Source organism: Cetorhinus maximus, chromosome 9 (genome assembly GCF_964194155.1).
Source record: "Cetorhinus maximus chromosome 9, sCetMax3.hap1.1, whole genome shotgun sequence".
Taxonomy (NCBI): Eukaryota; Metazoa; Chordata; class Chondrichthyes; order Lamniformes; family Cetorhinidae; genus Cetorhinus; species Cetorhinus maximus.
The window spans coordinates 15,090,715-15,108,569 of record NC_135887.1 but is presented as its reverse complement, the minus strand read 5'-3'; the positions used below and the strand labels follow the sequence as shown (position 1 = coordinate 15,108,569).

The following is a 17,855-nucleotide window of genomic DNA, read 5'->3' as shown; positions in this document are numbered from 1 at the left end:
GAGAGAAGTACTTTTTAGATAGTGATCCGTTTGTTCTATTTCTGACACTGCCTAGAGAAGAAAATAAATGACATTAGTGTCTGTCTCCCACCCCCCGGCCAACTTTGATAAATTATCCTATGATTTCAGAAACATTACCAGAGGCGTAACTATCATTAAGGCCACCAAGGTATCTGACAATTGGATTCAGAAATCTACTCAGCTTGTTCTTTTAACTGGTATTAATGAAACGGTGCAGATGCCCCACAGGCATTGATTCTATAAGTCTTGTATTCCCGCTGCCTCACACTACATAGCTAGAATGTCAATAGCTAATGCAGAAGTTGTGAGAATTATGATGGTGCTTTTGCTCTTGTAAAGTGTTGTATATTTTCCCACCTTTACTTTCCAGGTTTAAAGTGGAATTTGGGTGAAGGGAGAATGGTGGGTAACCATCATTAGTTATTCCAGGCTTTTACAATCCAAAATATAGACCAGACTGGATAAAGTGAGTCTACAACACAATCATTAAGACAATACTTCCTGCTTATGTTGTCTTCCTCAGTGCAACCTCTGGCACAATTTTATAGTCTAAACACAATTAACACCGTCTGGGTTGTAAAATTGTATCTTATAGTTGCACTGATCTCCCCTGACAGAACAGCAGCATCTAAATGCTCACTGGAAATATAAAAAAAACGCAGGAGAGATGTAGCACAGTTTGGAGTTTTTAAGCATGCTACAACTCACTGAGACCCAAAAGGTGGTTTAACTCAACATACCAATGGATGAGTAATGGTGCCGAAATGATTGAGCTATTGGCAGCAGGAAAGACACCACTATCCTGCTATTGAACTCCAAGGACCTAAAGGTTCGCCTGCTCAAGTTGACAAGATGATCACATTCACCTTCAGACTTCTGGCACATGATTTTACAGCCAGTCAGAGGTCAAAGATAGCTACCAATAAATGCAATAGGGAATTTTGGAGCAATACTTTACCCAAAGAGTGATTAGAATGTGGAAATCACAAACACAGGAGTAGCTGAGGTGAATATCATAGAATTTTTTAAAAATTCATTCATGGGATGTGGATTTCGCTGGCTGGGCCAGCATTTATTGCCCATCCCTAGTTGCCCTTGAGAAGGTGGTGGTGAGCTGCCTCCTTGAACCTCTGCAGTCCATGTGATGTAGGTACACCCACAGCGCTGTTAGGAAGAGAGTTCCAGGATTTTGACCCAGCGACAGTGAAGGAATGGCGATGCATTTAAGGGAAGCAAGGTAAACACATGAGGGGGAGAGGAATAGAAAATTATGTCAATAGAGTCAGATGGCGAGGGGTGGGAGAAGTCTTGTGGGAAGTATAAACACCAGCATGGACATGTTGGGCTGAATAACCTGTTTCTGTGCTTCAAGTTCTATGTCATTCTATGTAAAGGTTTTCAAAGTGGGTTAACCTCCAAAAACGGAGATAAGGAAATAAAGGAGAAAGGGAAAGTGCTTTTAATATATTAATTCAGATACAAATCTGATAGTATATAGTATGCAATATGGAGATAACTATTTAAAAAATTGAAATGATAAAGACAGGTGAGAAAAGAAAAATGAACAAACAGAAGGAATGATTAAAATGTCTTTTAATTCTAGTTTTGAATAATGCAGCATTATTATTATAACAGTGAACTTACTCCTGACCTAGAGCAGTCTTATTACTGTGATAGTAGGGGTTGTTTTGGCAGCTTAGCGAGAGAGCTGGAAACTGGTTGGCTAATGTCAACTAAAATTTCCTGTACCCAAGGGTTAAATACACTAAAGCATTCTGTTTAATCTGATGAATGTTCTTATACTGTCACTGAAAAGCTTTGGGACTAGTATTAAAATCCGTCTTATGCACATAATAATCTCAGTCAGATGCCATTTCACTGCTGCAAGTTTCCGTGCCCGTCAGACTTGCTTGTTGTACACAGTGCAGCCAAGGGCAAAGTTGGGCCATTCACAAGAGGCAGATGTTCAATACGAACAAGCATCAGAGCTTACTGTGTCCCAAAGGAGACACGGCCTTTCTGATGCCATTGTTAATGAGTATTTCAGGAGGCTGGCTGAAGTCAAATATGTAAATTTGCATTCTGATTAAGTCAAATCAATCTTAGAAGATGCTGGTGATGGAGGGAGCATCTGAGCTGATTGCAGAACTCTCAGCCAGTATGAACATGTTAATGAGCGATTATCTGGGAAAGTGGCTATATTTAACCGTCTCAACATGGAGCTATTCTCAGATCCACGTATTATGTCTAACAGCTTGTTAGGTCCTTTCCACACACAGCCTCTTACTGCCTACTGCTTCTCAATGCTTAAACTTCTATAGAATCTTAGTATTGCATCTACCTATAGAACTCCTGAGCAGTGTTTAAATTGGCTGTCCACGCCACCACTGGACAAAGCGAACAACCTTCAGAATGTTTGGATGTTTGTGTGAAGCTGGAGCCTCAGTAATATAAATAAACTCTGACCTTTGTTCCTTGTATAACCTCTGTATTTCTTTCTATTTCTGAAGATTGTACCCTATAGCAATTGATATGCAGGGAAACTTATAGAATTCATAGTGCAATTTACTTCAGAGCCAGTGCGTACTCGAGGGGGCTTATCATCAGTGATCTTTTCAAACAGGTGCGAACTTGTGTTGTGGCATGTTAGCATCCAGTGTCCAGGGGGTTTGCTTGATACTCCTCTGACTGCTGGTTAACTCGACCAAAGGCTAACTAAAATTAAAAGGGTGATGCCTCCCCTTCATAGCAGGGGAGGGGAGAGTAATTATGTCACTCAACAGGCTTGACAATCTCAATTTTATTTCACTCTGGATAAAACAGGTATCCACACAAGAGGGTATATCTTGACCTTGGAACTCCTTCCCTAATACTCTCCACCTATCTCTCTCTCTCTTCTTCTTTAAGGCACTCTATACCTCCTTAACTAACCTTCAGGTCACCTGTTCTTAGAACTCCTGAGGTGGCTCTGCCAAATTTTGTTTGGTAATTTGGCAGCTGGTTTTACATCTCTCCTCAACAGGTCGCCATGTAATCCTCAAAAAAAATGCTTTAACACGTTTCTGATCCAGCAAAACATTAATTTCTTTTTGTCCTTTATCCTTTCCTTGGGTTCATCTGGACATTATCACATTGCTGTTTGTGGGATCTTGCTGTGCAACTAGCTGCTATGTTTCCTGCATTACAACAGTGATTACACTTCAAAAATACTTCTTTGGCTGTAAAGCACTTTGAGACGTCTGGTGTTCATGAAAAGTGCTATATAAATGCAAGCCTCTCTTTTCCTTTCCCTTTTTCCTCTTTGAATATATTTGCAGAGAAGCTTGCTAGTTATCTTAAGTTTACCCATATTGTTAAGCCCATCACCTTGCTTTTAAGCACTGGCACACACAAGTTTTATATCAACAGAAGCACTTAATATACAATGTAAAGTCTACTGTTAAATTGCAATTAGTTTTCCTTAAGCCTTACCATCTACTGATTTTCCAATGCTGTACAGATGGGTGATGGCTGAGTGATTGGCTCTGATCCCCTGAAGGAAACTCTGCAGCTGATGAGCATCATGGTAGGTGAAGTCCAGGGCAGTGTAGGAACCCAGAAACAAGGCAAGGACTAAACAGGAGCACAGCATCCAAGAGAGACCCATGTAAGAACAGGACCTTCACCTCTACACCATGCAACTGAGGGGTCCTGAAAATAAATATTTATCATTAATACCACTTTTTGAGTTAGAAAATATACTTAAGCATTGATAAGGAGTGATCTGGTAATTGTGATTTGGCCACTCAACCATTCGGCCCACTTTCAAGTAAAACCTCGAAGGACATTCATTCACAGTTCCCCAAACCTGCACTGATTGGGGCCACTTAAGAAGAGTAATCTCACTGAGGTGTTTCCTTAATTAAACCATTAAACCACTGCTCAAACAAGCTTGACCAAGAAGTCGCATTGATGTTGCATTTGTGGAAAGCTGGACTGCGCATTTTACTAAATAAAGAGAATTAAATTAATTTAGCACGTATATCGGTAGCTAAAGGATAGTAAAAAAAAGGCAAAAAAGGTGCAAGAATAGTTTTCCCTGCTGTTTGTAAGTACGTTAAGAGACATGTTTGTCAAGCAACTTGTGAGACAAAATTGCTTCTTGATCTATAAATCATATAGAGATCAATTCCTGGCAGCAAAGGGACAATGAGGACCTCCGCTGGATATCGGACCTCTGACTTTAGGACAGGAAAATTTGACCAATATATTGGTCTAGGTGCGGTAGGTGGGACTAGTTTTAACTTAATTGCCACAGTATTGTTCACAGTTGACAGACTGTACGAACAATAGTGCTAGCAATCTAACACTGACATCATTTCAAATCCTTCCATGGGTATGTTGCAAGATATTCTGCGTTTGTATTCAAAATTAAGTGAAAGCATTTTAATCTGAGGGGAGGGGGGGGGGGGTAGGGGAGGGGGGGGGGTAGGGGAGGGGGGGGGTAGGGGAGGGGGGGGGAGGGGAGGGGGGAGGGGGGGGAGGGGGGGAGGGGAGGGGGGAGGGGGGGGAGGGGGGGAGGGGAGGGGGGGAGGGGGGAGGGGGGGAGGGGGGGAGGGAGGGGGGAGGGAGGGGGGGAGGGAGGGGGGGAGGAGGGGGAGGGAGGGGGGGGAGGAGGGGAGGGAGGGGGGGAGGAGGGGGAGGGAGGGGGGGGAGGAGGGGGAGGGGGGAGGGGGGGGAGGGGGAGGGGGAGGGGGGAGGGGGGGAGTCGGTGGAGAATGTTTCAGAAGAAAGGGTCTGTTGAGTCAATGTTAGAATCCTATGGGGAGAACTGAGGGTGCCGATGATAGGAAGGGACGGTGAATGTGAGAGGGGGAAGTGGGGCAGTAGGGTGGTAGGGTCAGTGTTTGGGTATGGTAGGTGTAGTTTTCATCTGGAGGGTCATTGACGTGTACAAGGATGGCGGCCTGGATTACAGGAGTGGGGAGGATTAGGGTGGGCATAGGCAGGGTGACTAGTGTGGGCTCAGGGTGAGGGAAGGCATGTCCAAGTTGACTGTGATAGGGTCCAGAGTGATGGGGGATGCTCAAAGGTTATCGAGGGAAGACTGAGAGTGACATCGGTTGGGGTCGATGATGATGGGGGGAAGTTAGTGAGTGACAGGAGGAGGGGAAAGGCGGTGGAGACTGTCTGATATGAGACATGCAATGTCCTGAGACAGAGGCAGTTCAAGACCAAGGCAACACTCACAATGTCCAACTGCAAAACATCAAGGTAGTGGAAGGTCTTTTCAGGAGGGTGGAGCTGAAGGCCAGCACAACTGGACAACTGTAGGGAAACCCTAATAATCATGTGGAGACTGTGTGAGAGCTTTTCGCTTTGCAAATCCTCACTGTCTGGTGAAGTCCACACGGCAGCAGGTCTGGCCCAGAGGGTTCTCATTACACTGAGATGCCAGCAAGGTGTAGAGCTGCTGTTTACTCTGAGCCATTTGCCATCTGCTCCAGGCAGAGGGAAGAAAGGAGGGATGGAGGTGGTGCCTACAAGAGGGGATGCGCCAGAGAGGCATTGCTAAACCTTGGGGCCAGAGCTTGCTGCCTTCCGCTGCCATCTTTGTTCCAGGGTCCTGGCGGCAATAATGATTGGCTGTCTGGGTGCCTTTTAAATATGGCGCGCGGACATGACGGTGCGGCTGCCAACTTCCCGCCCGCCCCACCACGAGACTCAACCTGAACTGCGCACATGCATAAATAATGAGGCAGGAAGTGAACAATAGGGTGTAACAATCCACCCTGTTCTGCGATGGGAGATACTCCAACTTTCTGTTCCCGCCACAGAACTTAGAGCGGGAAGGGGGTGATACCGCCCACAGTTACATTTCAGGTTGAGATGACCTTTCACAAAAACTCTATTTTTTTCTTGATACTGTGCAGCCTGAGCTGCTGAGCACTTCCAGCATTTTTGTTTTTCTTACAGTATCTCACGATTTGTTTGGCTTAGTGACAATTTTTGCCCGATTGCACTCCTGTGAAGCACATTGGGACATTTACTATGCTATGGGTGCCATATAAAATAATTGTTGTTGACATAGGCTGGATCCTGGCAATATGGAACATTGATAAGCGAATAATGGAGCTTTCTTGAGGATTTCCACCCACCCTGTAATTTCACCAATAATCACTGATTGTCCGAGCACAGTTGGGAAGTTATTACTAAGTCTGGGAGTTCAGTGTTTCAGTAAAGAGAGTTTGATGGTAGAAGTGGGGGTGGGGTATTTTAAAGTGTCTCTTTACTAATCCTAGCAGCATTCCCTATGTGTACAAATTGCATTGCCCCTGTGTTCCTTGAGCGGACCTACACAAATGGACATTTAAAAAGAGAAATGACCAAATGTTTTAGCTTAGAGGCCATTAGTTCGTTTTCACTTCTAGCTGTCTATTAGGTCAGCTAGAGTTCCTAAAGTTCACTCACAGACCACTGTACACGGTAACCACAAGAAAACTTCTAATTTCAGCGGGAGGTTTAAACACGCACTCTTACACATTAGTACACAACTAGTTTCTGGCAGCCTTCCAGGGGTGTTATTGTTGGATGACCTTGACTTTTATAAAGAAATTTGTTTTGTTGGTGTTGTGTTCCTGTTGAATTATGTACATCATAAATTAAATCAGCCTTGTATTTTCATTTAGTCTAGTGATTTAAATCATCTGTGAGCTGAATTCTCTTTTGACCTTTTCGAAATCAAATCATGCTGTTCATTACCAAGCATTTTCCCCCAAATAGTCTCCAGAATAAAAGAAGCTAATTAGGAGAGGGGTCACGTGGTGCATTGATGGAGGAGCAGGCGGTGTTGCGGAGCTCCTGGGGCAATTTGGCTCTTTTACTGTTTCCGTGGCGTCAAGGCAAGATAAGAGCTGCATTCTTCTGCTGAAAGTGTTTAGCAACACATGCTGTGAGGACTACATCCTGCAGACCACAGGATAATTAATGGAAATAGGGAAGGGGAATGCTTAAGCAAAAATATGACTTGTTTTTGGGCTGTTGTCAGCCAGATTAGGAGCCTGGCTACGAAGCTGAGCCCAGTTGAACGAATAGAGTCAAAGTTCCCCTAGGCTCCTGGCAGACCCCAGGGACATGCATTGTAGAACCGTGTATTGCTGCGGGTCTCTGGCCATTGAGATGGAAGATTATGGGCTGGCGGTGCAGAATATCGAGATGTGTGCTCCTGGCACATGCTGGGCGTGCAAAAGCAAAATTTTTTGCCCAACATTTCGATAGAACTCATTATTTTCAGGGAGATATCTCAGGGTGCTTCACAGGGCCATGAATAGTGGTTAGGTAACTAGCTGGGGGGATGGTGGGGGAATGGTGAGGGGGTGTGATAGGGATATCATACGTAAACAGGCACTGGATATAGAGATGGCAATGAACAGATCAGAGTGCACGTGCTCAGTGGAGACATTGGTGATGGGAGATATGGAAATGTCCTCCAGGACTTGCGCAAAAAAAATCCAGGCTGACACTCCAGTGCAGTACTAAGGGAGGGTTGTTAATATCGGGGAAGCTGTCTTTTGGATAAGATGTTAAACCAAGGTCCTCCAATGATACATAATGAGCTGCTATGATCTGGAATACACTCTGCCTGCAAAGATGATGGAAGCAGATTCAATAGTAACTTTCAAAAGGGAGTTTTTTTCTATTCTTTCACGGGATGTGAACACCGCTGGCTGGGCCAGCATTTTCATTGCCCATCCCTTGTTGCCCTTGAAAAGGTGCTGGTGAGCTGCCTTCTTGAATCACTGCTGTCCACGTAGTATAGGTACACTCACAGTGCTGCTAGCGAGGAGTTCCAGGATTTTGACCCAGCAACAGTGAAGGAACGGCGATATACTTCCAAGTCAGGATGGTGTGTGACTTGGAGGGGAACTTGCAGGTGGTGGTGTTCCCATGCATCTGCTGCCCTTGTCCTTCTAGGTGGTAGAGGTTGCTGGTTTGGAAGGTGTTGTCGAAGCAGCCTTAGTGAGTCGCTGCAGTGCATCTTGGAGATGGCACACACTGCTGCCACTGTACATTGGTGGTGGAGGGAGTTAATGTTTAAGATGGTGGTTGGGATGGCAGTCAAGCAGACTGCTTTATCCTGGATGGTGTTGAGCTTCTTGAGTGTTGTTGGAGCTGCACTCATCCAGGCAAGTGGAGAATATTCCATCACACTCCTGACTTGTGCCTTGTAGATGGTGGACAGGCTTTAGGGAGCCAGGAGGTGAGTTACTCTATTGCAAAATTCCCAGCCTCTGACCTGCTCTTATAGCCACAGTATTTGTAGGGCTGATCCAGTTCAGTTTCTGGTCAATGGTAACCCCCACGATGTTGATAGTGGATGATTCAGTGATCGTAGTGCCACTGTATGCCAAGGGGCGATGGTTGGATTCTCTCTTGTTGGAGATAATCATTGCTTGGCATTTGTGTGGCGCAAATGTTACTTTTCACTTATCAGCCCAAACCTAAATGTGGTCCAGGTCTTGCTGCATTTGGGCATAGACTGCTTCAGTGTCTGAGGATTCACAAATGGTGCTGAACATTGTGCAATCATCAGCAAACATCCCCACTTCTGATCTTATGATGGAGGAAGGGTCATTGATGGAGCAGCTGAAGACGGTTGGGCTGAGGTCATTACCCTGAGGAACTCCTGCAGTGATGTCCTGGGACTGAGATGATTGACCTCCAACAACCACAACCATCTTCCTTTGTGGCAGGTGTTTTTCCAACCAGTGGAGAGTTTGGACAAAGGCTGTAATGAGGTCAGGAGCTGAGTGGCCTTGGCAGAACCCAAACTGGGCAGCAGTGAGCAGGTTATTGCTGAGTAAGTGCCGCTTGATAGCACTGTCAATGACACCTCCCATCACTTTGCTGAAGATCATGAGTAGACTGATGGGCAGTAATTGTCCAGGTTGGATTTGTCCTGCTTGTTGTGGGCAGGACGTACCTGAGCAGTTTTTCAAATTGCTGGGTAGGTGCCATTGCTGTAGATGTACTGGAACAGCTTGGCTGGGGGCTCGGCAAGTTCTGGAGCACAAGTCTTCAGTTCTATTACCGGAATGTTGTCACACCCTATAGCATTTGTAATATCCAGTGCGTTCAGCCTTTTCTTGATATGACGTGGAGCAAATTGAATTGGCTGAAGATTGTCATCTGTGATGCTGGAGACCATAGGGATGGATCATCCATTTGTACTTCTGGCTGAAGATTGTTGCAATTGCTTCAGCCTTATCTTTTGAACTGATGTTCTGGGCTCTCCCATCATTGAAGATGGGGATATTTGTGGAGCGTCTTCCTCCAGTTAGTTGTTTAATTGTCCACCACTATTCACAACTGGATGCGACAGGACTGCAGAGCTTAGATCTGATCTATTGGTTGTGGGATCACTTAGCTCTGTCTATTGCATGCTGCTTTCACTATTTGGCACACAAGTAGTCCTGTGTTGTAGCTTTGCCAGGTTGACATCTCATTTTTAGGCTAGCCTGGTGCTGTTCCTGACATGCCCTCCTGCTCTTTTCATTGAACCAGGGTTGATCCCCCAGTTTGATGATAATGATAGAGTGGGAGATATGGCGGGCCATGAGGTTACAGATTGTGATTGTATACAATTCTGCTGTTGCTGATGCCCAGTTTTGAATTGCTATATTTCTTTAAAATCCATCCCATCTAGCACAGTGGTAGTGCCACAGAACACAATGGAGGGTATCCTCAATGTGAAGACGGGACTTTGTGTCCACAAGGACTGTGCAGTGGTCACTTCTGCTGATGCTGTCTTGGACAGATGCATTTCTGACTGGTAGATTGGTGAAGGCGAGGTTAAGCATGTTTTTCACTCACCACCTGCTGCAGCCTAAGTCTATCAGCTGTATCCTTTAGGACCCAGCCAGCTCAGTCAGTTGTGGTGCTACTGAGCCTCTCTTGGTGATGGACTTTGAAGTCCCCCACCCAGAGTACATTCTGTGCCCTCACCAATCTCAGTGCTTCTGCCAAGTGGTGTTCAACATGAAGGACTACTGATTAATCAGCCGAGGGGGGTGGTAGTGGTAACCAGCAGGAGGTTTCCTTGCCCATGTTTGAACTGATGCCTTGAGGCTTCATGGAGTTCTGAGTCGATGTTGAGGACTCCCGGGCCAACTCCCTCCTGCTTGTATACCACTGTGTTGCCAGCTCTGGTGGGTCTGTCTGGCTGGTGGGACAAAACATTCCCAGGGATGGTGATGGTGGTATCTGGGACATTTCCATAAGGTTGATTCCTTGAGTCAAGGCTATGTCAGGCTGTTGATGGTTTAATTCTTTTTTGTAAACTTTGTAGCATTTTTGATACAACTAAGTAGCTTGCTAGGCTATTTAAGAGTTAACCACATTGCAGTGGATCTGGAGTCATTTGTTGGCCAGACCAGGTAATGATGGCAGATTTCCTTCCCTAAAGGGCATTAGTGAACCAGGTGGGTTTTTATGCCAATCGACAATGGTTTCATGGTCACTATCACCGAGACTAGCATTTTAATTCCAGATTTATTCACCAAATTTAAATTCCACCAGCTGCCAAGATGGGATTTAAATCCATGTCCCCAGAGCAATAGCCTGGGCTTCTGGATTACTGGTCCAGTGATATTACCACTCTGCCACCACTTCCCTTTTGGAGATGTAAGCAAAAATATGCATAGCTCTGGGGAGTGGGATTAACTTGGTAGTTCTTTCAAAGAGCCAGCAGAGGTATGATGGGCCAAATGGGCATCTCTGTGGTGTGCCAGGGCATTCTCTTTAATAAGATATGGTATATAAGGTATTCTACCAGGATAGAAAAGGTAAAACTAGAAAGTGGGGGGGGGGGGGTGGTAAAGCTCCAAGAAATGTGACTAATGGGAAACAAAGCAGCAGGTTAGCATGGTGGGGGGTGGATTCAACTTTATAGAAAATTATTAAAAACCTGAAAAGAAAGGAGATCCCAGGAGAGGCTATTAAAGTCCCCAGAACACAAAATAGGACAGAGTGTTTGGAAAGGGCTAGGAATCTAACTTCAAGCACATCAGATAAAGGGACGACAATGAGAAAGGGGACGGGAAATACAGGACTGAAGGTGTTGTATCTGAATGCATGCAGTACACGAAACAAGGTAAATGAGCTTGTGGCGCAGATTGAAATTGGCAGGTATGATGTGGTGGGCATCACGGAGACATGGCTGCAAGGGGATCAGGACTGGGAGCTAAATGTCCAAGGATATACATCCTATCGAAAAGATAGGCAGGTTGGCAGAGGGGGTGGGGTTGCTTTGTTAGTAAGAAATGAAATTAAATCGATAGCAAGAAATGATGTAGGGTCAGATGATGTAGAATCTGTGTGGGTAGAGTTGAGGAACCACAAAGGTAAAAAAAACATAATGGGAGTTATGTACAGGCCTCCGAACAGTAGTCAGGATGTGGGGCACAAGATACACCAGGAGATAGAAAAGGCATGTAAGGAAGGCAAAGTTACAGTGATCATGGGGGATTTCAATATGCAAGTAGACTGGGAAAATCAGGTTGGTAGTGGATCCCAAGAAAAGAAATTTGTGGAATGTCTACGAGATGGCTTTTTGGAGTAGCTTGTGGTGGAGCCCACTAGGGAACAGGCAATTCTAGATTTAGTGATGTGTAATGAGGCAGATTTGATAAGGGAGCTTAAGGTGAAGGAACCCTTAGGAGGAAGTGACCATAATATGATAGAATTTACCCTGCAATTTGAGAGGAAAAAGCTGGAATCAGATGTAACGGTATTACAGTTGAATAAAGGCAACTACAGAGGCATGAGGGAGGAGCTGGTCAGAATTGACTGGGAGATGAGCCCAGCAGGAAAGACAGTGGAACAGCAATGGCAGGAGTTTCTGGGAGTAATTTGGGAGACACAGCAAAAATTCATCCCTAGGAAGAAGCAGCAGCATACTAAAGGGAACATGAGGCAACCATGGCTGACAAGGGAAGTCAGGGACAGCATAAAAGCTAAAGAGAAAGCATACAATGCGGCGAAGAGCAGTGGGAAACCAGGGGATTGGGAAGCCTACAAAGACCAACAGAGGACAACTAAAAAAGAAATAAGGAAGGAGAAGATTAAATATGAGGGTAAACTAGCCAGTAATATAACAGAAGATTGCAAGAGTTTTTTTAGGTATATAAAGGGTAAGAGAGAGGCAAAAGTGGACATTGGGCCGCTGGAAAATGACGCTGGAGAAGTAGTAGTGGGGAACAAAGAAATGGCGGAGGAACCGAATAGGTACTTTGCGTCAGTCTTCACGGTGGAAGACACGAGTAACATCCCCAAAATTCAAGAGAGTCGGGGGGCAGAGGTGAGTATGGTGGCTATTACCAAGGAGAAGGTGCTAGGAAAACTGAAAGGTCTGAAGGTGGATAAATCACCTGGACCAGATGGATTACACCCCAGAGTTCTGAAGGAGATAACTGAAGAGATAGTGGAGGCGTTAGTGGTGATCTTTCAGGAATCACTGGAGTCAAGGAGGGTCCCATAGGACTGGAAAATCGCTAATGTAACCCCCATGTTTAAGAAGGGAGTGAGGCAAAAGAAGGGAAATTACAGGTCGATTAGCCTGACCTCGGTCGTTGGTAAGATTTTAGAGTCCATTATTAAGGATGAGATTTCAGAATACTTGGAAATGCATGGTAAAATAGGGCAAAGTCAGTATGGTTTCATCAAGGGGAGTTCATGCCTGACAAATCTGTTAGAATTCTTTGAGGAGGTAACGAGTAGGTTAGACAAAGGAGAGCCAATGGATGTTATCTACTTGGACTTCCAGAAGGCCTTTGACAAGGTGCCGCACAGGAGGCTGCTCAGTAAGATAAGAGCCCATGGTGTTAGAGGCAAGGTACTAGCATGGATAGAATGGCAGGAGGCAGAGAGTGGGGATAAGGGGGTCCTTCTCAGGATGGTGGCCGGTGACTAGTGGAATTCCGCAGGGGTCAGTGTTGGGACCACAACTTTTCACTTTATACATCAATGATCTAGATGAAGGAACTGAGGGCATCCTGGCTAAGTTTGCAGATAATACAAAGATAGGTGGAGGGACAGGTAGTATTGAGGAGGCGGGGAGGCTGCAGAAGGTTTTGGACAGGTTAGGAGAATAGGCAAAGAAGTGGCAGATGGAATACAACATGGGGAAGTGTGAGGTCATGCACTTTGGTAGGAAGAATAGAGGCAAAGATTATTTTCTAAATGGGGAGAGAATTCAGAAATCTGGAGTGCAAAGGGACTTGGGAGTCCTAGTCCAGGATTCTCTTAAGGTTAACTTGCAGGTTGAGTCGGTAGTTAGGAAGGCAAATTCAATGTTGGCATTTATTTTGAGAGGACTAGAATATAAAAGCAGGGATGTGCTGCTGAGGCTTTATAAGGCTCTGGTCAGACCACATTTAGAATATTGTGAGCAATTTTGGGCCCCGTCTCTCAGGAAGGATGTTCTGACCCTGGAGAGGGTCCAGAGGAGGTTCATGAGAACAATCCCAGGAATGAAAGGCTTAACATATGAGGAACGTTTGAGGACTCTGGGTCTATATTCGATGGAGTTTAGAAGAATGAGGGGGGATCTGATTGAAACTTACAGAATACTAAAAGGCCTGGATAGAGTGGATGTGGGGGAAGATGTTTTCATTAGTAGGAGAGACTAGGACCCAAGGGCACAGCCTCAGAGTAAAGGGAAGACCTTTTAGAACAGAGATGAGGAGAAACTTCTTTAGCCAGAGAGTGGTGAATCTATGGAATTCATTGCCACAGAAGGCTGTGGAGGCCAGGTTATTGAGTGTATTTAAGATCGAGATAGATAGGTTCTTGATTGGTAAGGGGATCAAAGGTTACGGGGAGAAGGCGGGAGAATGGGGTTGAGAAACTTATCAGCCATGATTGAATGGTGGAGCAGACTCGATAGGCCAAATGGCCTAATTTCTGCTCCTATGTCTTATGTTCTTAAAACCAACAGAACATTTTCAGATAAACCTGGAGGACAAGGACACACAGAGTTCAGATTGCGAAAGACAAATTTAGGGGAAATCAGAATGAATTTTTCTACATAAATGAGGGTGCTCAACTTCAATGATTGACAAGGAGGATGTCCCAGGTGGTGGACTTATTTAAAAACTAGCTGCTATAATGAAAAGATGATGGGGTTAGCAGTCTGGAAGGCTGGGATCAAACAAGCTATGTGAGAGCTACCTACGTCTGGACCCCAGCTAAACTCAGCACCTTCACGAGTGCAGGAAAAAACAGAATGATTATTGAGTCATCCAGTTAAGAATCTGTTTTCCGACAACTCAGTGCTCACATCATTAGTGTCTTTATTACAAGATAATAAGGGGAGGAAGGAAAATGGTGGTGTGAGAGGGGGTGGGCAGAGATTCCACATTTACTCTTGATCCCCTGTAGTTCCTACAACTGCTACTTTTTAAAAATTCAAATCAAACTCAGAACACAACAGAATGCCACCAGCTGTAAATCCAGACGAACCGTGGGTTTCCAGTATGTGCCTCGGCAATTGAAGCAAGTGGAAAATCATTGGGGAGGAAGGTTCCAAATTTTATGGGGTGAAAATGCTGAAGTTACTGCCTATCTCTCTGTGAAGCGACACAGGGATAAATCCTCTCTGTTTGCCAAGCTTACAAAATCCCATCACAACCGCTGCTGACAAATCCACTTAACGTCAGCATCCTCGTTGCCATCCCAGGCTTGGGCCAAGAGCTGTTAAAATGATTTCTTTTCAGGTCTTACGCTTGTCAGAATGTAATGGCTCATAATACAACTGGCAGATTTGAGCTTTATTGTAAGAGCGTTTTGTCAGTCTGGTTATTTTAATATGGCTTCATTCCTTGTCTTGTCAACTTAATAATACTTAGTCTTGGCAAAGAGAATATCTACTGCTATTTCAGATGACAGTCTTCAACATTTTACTCCGTGTAAGTCTCTTTTATTGTATAAAATCCAGCCGTCAAAAAAATCTGTAAGAAGTTAAACTTTAGTTTGAGATTTCCTGTAAGAATTATATTACCATTCAAAAGCAGTGTTGAGATATATAAATCTCTAATTTGTTGAGGTCTTCAAATATGGACTTGCCCCCTCGCACCCTCCCCCCCATCTAATATGTGGAATATTTGCTCAAAATACCCTTTTCAGCTCTGTGGTTTAATTTTATTGCTCCTGAGTTATAAGCAGGCCTCCAAATGCCCCAGTTATCAAAGCATACTCAGGGCTACTCATTTTTTTGAAGGCAGTTTTTCAGCCAGAAACAGTGTGAATACCAAACTGGATGAAAGGAAAGTTTAAGTCAGGAGTTTCACTCCCAACTGACTCAGGCTTGCCAGTGCCTTCAGGAAGGGAGAAGTCAAAATCAGAGGGAGATTTGATATGCTCCAGGTTGGCAGTGCAGGGTTAATCCAGCTAACTAGATCAAAACCATGAATGCCTAGTTGTAAAATTACAACAATGTTGTGAAAGGGTTAATGGTGTGAAATAAAAGTAGTTGACTATCTAAGTTAGCATCTCTGGCAACTTGCTCAAGACTCTAAAGTTATCATGACATATTTTCACTGACAGAAGCTCTGAGAGTCACTTTCAAAGCTTACTCCCATGGCATTCTGCACTTTTCATAAGCCACAATGTAGGCTTGTGGTTGCTGGACTTTTGGTTTTCCATGTGTATATTCCAGGGCCTGGACTACACTGACTCCTCTTTGGGAACCTAAATAAATTCTTCAGCCTTTACCATTACAGACAACGAGACTGAGAGTGTTACTTACAACTTTTCCTAATTGAAGTTCTCTGCCCCAGGCACAATAGATAGCTTCTTCCTATGACTCTTAACCTTACTGTTAGAAAACTCATCTATAATTCTCTTACCTCGACATCCATTTTCTGAATTGAGAATTCATGGTATCATTGCCAGTGGGAATTCTCAACAACAGTAGGGTGTCACAGCATTTCAGAAACCCAAAGGTGTCACAGCATGACATGGCAGAACATGGATTAACGCCTGCAGTCTTCGACATTACTATGAACTGGTCTCAGCCCCGCTGCAGAGAAGAAATAGCAATGCAAGGCCAAACATTTCCCCACAGAGAGTAAAACCATAAGACCATAAGACATAGGAGCAGAAGTAGGCCATTTGGCCCATCGAGTCTGCTCCACCATTCAATGAGATCATGGCTGATCTAAGGTAAAGACTTCCACAGATTCACCACCCTCTGAGAGGAGAAATTCGTCCTCATCTGTGTCTTAAATGGGTGACCCTTTACTCTGAGATTATGCCCTCTGATCCTAGACTCTCCCACAAGGGAAAGCATCTACCCTGTCAAGCCCCGTAAGAATCTTATATGTTTCAATAAGGTCGCCTCTCATTCTTCTAAACTCTAATGAGTACAGGCCCAACCTACTCAACCTCTCCTGATAAAAAAATTCATCCACACCTGGGATCAACCTAGTGAACCTTCTCTGGACTGCCTCCAATGCCAGTATATCTTTCCTTAGAAAAGGGGACCAAAACTGTTCACAGTATTCTAGATGTGGTCTAACTAGTGCCTTGTATAGTTTTAGCAATACTCCCCTATTTTTATACTCCACTCCCTTTGAAATAAAGGCCAACATTCCATTTGCCTTCCCTATTACCTGCTAAACTTGTATGTTAGCTTTTTGTGATTCATGCCCGAGGACCCCTAAATCCCTCTGTGCTGCAGCTTTGTACAGTCTTTCTCTATTTAAATAATATTCAGCTCCTCTATTTTTCCTGCTTAAGTGCATAATCTCACATTTTCCCACGTTATATTCCATCTGCCAAGTTTTTGCCCACTCACTTAACCTGTCTATATCCCTCTGTAGACTCTTTTGTGTCATCCTCACCACTTGCCTTTCCACCTATTTTTGTGTCATTCGCAAACTTGGCAATAGTACATTCACTTCCCTCATCCAAGTCAATAATATATATTGTAAATAATTGAGGCCACAGCACTGATCCTGTGGCACTCCACTGGTTACAGGTTGCCATTCTGAAAATGCCCCCCTTATCCCAACACTCTATCTTCTATTAGTTGGCCAATCCTCTGTCCTTGTTAACATACTACCCTCAACACCATGGGCCCTTTTCTTATTAAGTAGCCTTATGTACGGTACCTTATCAAACATCTTTTGGAAGTTCAAATATATTATATCTACGGGTTCCCCTTTATCTGTCCTGCTTGTTACCTCCTTGAAGAATCTAATAAATTTGTCAGGCATGATTTCCCCTTTATGAAGCGATACTGACTCAGCTTGATTGTATTATGCATTTCTAAATGCTCTGCTATTACATCCTTTATAATAGACTCTAACATTTTCCCATTGACGGATGTAAAGCTAACTGGTCTATAGTTACCTGTTTTTTGTCTCTCTCCCTTTTTGAATAAGGGTGAAACGTTAGCAGTTTTCCAATCCTCTGGGACTCATCCAAAATCCATGGATCCTTGGAAGATTATTACCAGAGCATCCACTATCTCTGTAGCTACATCCTTGAATATCCTAGGATGCAACTCATCAGGTCCAAGGGACTTATCGGCCTTTAGCCCTATTAGTTTCCCTAGTTTTTTTTGCTAGTGATAGTTATTGTATTTATTTCCTCCCCCACTTTTTCCCCTTGAATATTTAGTATTTTTGGAATGCTATTGGTGTCTTCTACCATGAAGACTGATGTAAAGTATCTATTCAACTCCTCTGTCATTTCCTGGTTCCCATTAGTATTTCCCAACCTCATTCTCTAAGGGGCTTATATTCACTTTGGCCTCTCTCTTCCTTTTTATATATTTAAAGAAGCTCTCACTG

The 17,855-nt window shown here is 44.2% G+C and overlaps 1 protein-coding gene across 1 annotated transcript in view; it reads right to left on the bottom strand.

The window, feature by feature from the left end:
- Window positions 1-17,855, bottom strand: part of LOC144684289 (carboxypeptidase D-like) — a 181,371-nt gene that overhangs the window by 131,085 nt on the left and 32,431 nt on the right. Inside the window, exon 3 of the mRNA XM_078547917.1 lies at window positions 3,493-3,633. Within this exon, the coding sequence (XP_078404043.1) occupies window positions 3,493-3,633 (141 nt within the window). The remainder of the gene's footprint in view (window positions 1-3,492; window positions 3,634-17,855) is intronic.